The sequence below is a fragment of the Nematolebias whitei genome, chromosome 11 (assembly GCF_014905685.2).
Source record: "Nematolebias whitei isolate Nwh7 chromosome 11, NemWhi1, whole genome shotgun sequence".
Classification (NCBI taxonomy): Eukaryota; Metazoa; Chordata; class Actinopteri; order Cyprinodontiformes; family Rivulidae; genus Nematolebias; species Nematolebias whitei.
Window position 1 is genome coordinate 47,632,581 of NC_056508.1, and position 3,806 is coordinate 47,636,386.

At 45.2% G+C, this 3,806-nt stretch overlaps 1 protein-coding gene across 1 annotated transcript in view; it reads left to right on the forward strand.

Annotated features, from left to right (window-relative positions):
• The window catches only part of itpr3 (inositol 1,4,5-trisphosphate receptor, type 3), a gene marked incomplete at its 3' end in the record, with an annotated part of 31,566 nt that overhangs the window by 5,884 nt on the left and 21,876 nt on the right, over positions 1-3,806 (forward strand). Inside the window, 3 exon segments of the mRNA XM_037684574.1 lie at positions 145-309; positions 469-641; positions 1,577-1,696. Coding sequence (XP_037540502.1) covers positions 145-309; positions 469-641; positions 1,577-1,696 — 458 coding nt within the window.

Here is a 3,806-nt window from a genome sequence, read left to right on the forward strand (position 1 = left end):
GAGTTGAGCTAACAGCTAATCAGAGCTGAGCTAACAGCTCATCTAACTTGACACCATTTGAAACAACTCATAATCCAGCCTAATCTCTGCTACAGATTACCCACAATGCAGTGCAGATGACCCTTTGCGTGTTTGTTTGTTCAGATCTTTGGCATCCTGAAGGCCCCCTTTAAGGACCGAGGAGGCGGCGAGGGACCTCTGCTGTGTCTGGAGGAGCTGGCGGACCAGAAGAACGCTCCGTTCCAGTACATGCTGAGACTCTGCTACAGAGTCCTGAGACACTCGCAGGACGACTACCGCAAGAACCAGGTGAGGACGAAACGTCCGAGCTGAAGCCGAGACACAGAACCTGCGTCAAATAAATATTTTTATCACAAAGCACGAGTGAAGGAAAGCAGGCGAACATGTCAAAGGTTTTATTCCGTCCTGAGGGTCTTGCTGTTTGTAAAACCTCCGCCGGTCCTCCAGGAGCACATCGCCAAGCAGTTCGGCGTGATGCAGAGTCAGATCGGTTACGACATCCTGGCCGAAGACACGATCACCGCTCTGCTGCACAACAACCGCAAACTGCTGGAGAAGCACATCACCAAGACCGAGGTGGAGACCTTCGTCAGCCTGGTCCGAAAGAACCGGGAGCCCAGGTACCCATGAGGGAGGGAGGGTTCAGTCAGAGGGCAAACGTTTACCGGATCGACCCGTTCTTGGTTTAACAAAACCTAAACTCAGCTGGTTTACATCTTCTAAAACTTTAGAAAGAACAAACAAATCATCAGAATCCACGACAGGAAGTGTGACAACCAAAATCTGCAAACATCCTCCAGAGACATGGGGGGGTTAAAACCCAGTCCTGTTTGGACCTGGACTTCACAGCAGAACCATCATGCAGGGTCAGAGAGTCGGACTGAACACTTTCTACACGGTCACAGCTGAACACAGAACATCTGTCTAAACTTTACAGAACTTCTTTTACTTCCATCAGAACTTCAGTTTCTCTCCTGCTGGAGGTCCGATGGTTCCTCTCAGAGGTCAGAGGTCACACACACTATTGTATCTGACCTCAGCTTGGTCTTCTAAACAGGAAGTGAAAGCACTCTTTAACTTGTCATATCTACCCCATCAAACCCAGTAGAACCAAACAGAACCTGTGATACCATCAGAACCTTCTGCTGCTCACGAGTCAAGAAGTTCTTTTAGTTTTTTGTGTTTTGAGCCTTATTTTTTACTCCGTTTCTGCCTGAAGTGTTGCCCCTCCCCTTTTCATTTGCCTCTAAATTAGGCGGGAATCACCACGGTAACCAGTGACTCAGCAGATTCTGGGTCCCTGGATTTTCCAGTTTGCAGCAGTTTCTGTTTGATTCCATCATGGCCGCCTCCAGACGTCTATCATCTGCTCTTATTCTCTTTTTATTTCGTTGTCTTGTTTTTCTATGGATTTAGATTTCTGTTCTTATTTTATGTTTTTATTTTGTTGACAACATTTTGTTCAGCACTTTGAGGCTTTACGGTAATAATTCTGGACTTGGTTATGATCTGTCATTTTATACTCGGCTGCTGATTCACTTTGATTCCTGTGCAGGTTTCTGGACTACCTGTCAGACCTGTGCGTGTCCAACAACGTGGCCATCCCCGTCACGCAGGAGCTCATCTGTAAATGTGTGCTGGAACCCAAAAACCAGGACATCCTCATCAAAACCGAGTGAGTCGGAGCGACGAGGAGGAGGGGGGCCTTCGTCAGTATCAGTCCAGTTTGATTTCTCTACAAGCTGATATTAAACTTTATTACGTCATCCGTTTTCACCTGTTTGTTTTAATTACGTCATCTGTTTTCACCTGTTTGTTTTAATTACGTCATCTGTTTTCATCTGTTTGTTTTGATTACGTCATCTGTTTTCACCTGTTTGTTTTAATTACGTCATCTGTTTTCACCTGTTTGTTTTAATTACGTCATCTGTTTTCACCTGTTTGTTTTAATTACATCATCTGTTTCACCTGTTTGTTTTAATTACGTAATCCGTTTTCACCTGTTTGTTTTAATTACGTCATCTGTTTTCACCTGTTTGTTTTAATTACGTCATCTGTTTCACCTGTTTGTTTTAATTACGTCATCCGTTTTCACCTGTTTGTTTTAATTATGTCATCTGTTTTCACCTGTTTGTTTTAATTACATCATCTGTTTCACCTGTTTGTTTTAATTACATCATCTGTTTCACCTGTTTGTTTTAATTACGTCATCTGTTTTCACCTGTTTGTTTTAATGACGTCATCCGTTTTCACCTGTTTGTTTTAATTTGGAGCAAAAAGAGACATTTTATTTGTGACTCTTATTTGACGAGCACTTTGTATGTCGCAACGTCCACATTTACAAAACCAGAAGAGAATTATTTCCATTTCCCCTCAACGTTACATGATCAACTCAACCAACAGGGGGCGACAGAGCTGACACCAAAGGCTTTTTAAACCCACGATAATCCCATGTAGATTAGCAGCAGCTCGACACTGTAGCACATTTTGACTGGATTATGTTTTTTAATGACGCTATTTATTTTTTCCAGGCGCCGCGTGTCAAAAGATGCTCACTCTGGTGGCGATCAGGGTGACTACATTGGGATGGACGACTATGGAGACGAAGACGAGGTAGACCCGTCCTTCTCGTCTCTGTGAAACATTCAGGGACATGCTGGGATGTGAACACACCACAACAAACCTTGAACTGGATTTTCTGTCCAACCTTTCTGAAGGATTTGTTGTGTGTGAAGTCGTCACACAAAGAGTAGAGTGATAAGTTGTCTCAAAGGGCACATCGTATTGTGATTAAAGAGATAATCCCACTAAACCAGACTGTCCAAAATGTCTCCAGTGGACACAGAAAGACTCCAAAGAACAGCAGGACAGGGACGTCCAACTGGGACAATATGCACAGACGTTCTCAGAAAGCTCTGTAAAGGAATGTGTTCTCTTCCCTGCAGTGATGAGTGGGTGTTTCTTGGATGAACAGAGTTTCTTGCTCTCTTTGAGCTTTGCTGGTCTCCTGGTTTCAGGTGTGGCTGGTCTGGACTGATAAGACCAACGAGAAACAGGAGAAGAGCATCAGGCAGCTGGCCCAGGAGGCAAGACAAGGAAACGCTCACGATGAGAACGTCCTCACCTACTACAGGTACGTCCGACCTCAGACACCGTCCAGACCCCGCCAGAGTTTTATAAACCGACGCGTTGCGTCTCTGCGGACTCCTCAGGTACCAGCTGAAGCTCTTCGCCCGCATGTGTCTGGACCGTCAGTACCTGGCCATCGATGAGATCTCCAAGCAGCTGGACGTGGAGCTCATCTTCCTCTGCATGATGGACGAGACGCTGCCCTTTGACCTGCGGGCATCTTTCTGTCGCCTCATGCTGCATGCCCACGTGGACCGCGACCCCCAGGAGCTGGTGACCCCTGTCAAGTTCGCTCGCCTGTGGACCGAGATCCCCACTTCCATCACCATCAAAGAGTTGGTGGATTTTAATCCAGCAGAAATTCTCTGACTCAGGCTTCAAATTGTACAGATTAGGCAGGAAGTTTAAAGTCTTTGTAGCGTTGATGTTTAACGAAGAGCGACTTCCTCTCACAGTCCTTCCTGCTGTTTAGTTTATTTACTCAGAATAACTTTATTATCATTGTACTGAGATACAGTGAGATTATCTTTGTACAGTCATCCGAAAGATGGGTGGAGTGCACGTTGCTGCTACAGGAGCGCAGCCCCTTATCCTTTATCAGAATACTTTTTAGATAGAAAAAGGGAAAAGACCATGAGGATGGATAGTGGTATTAC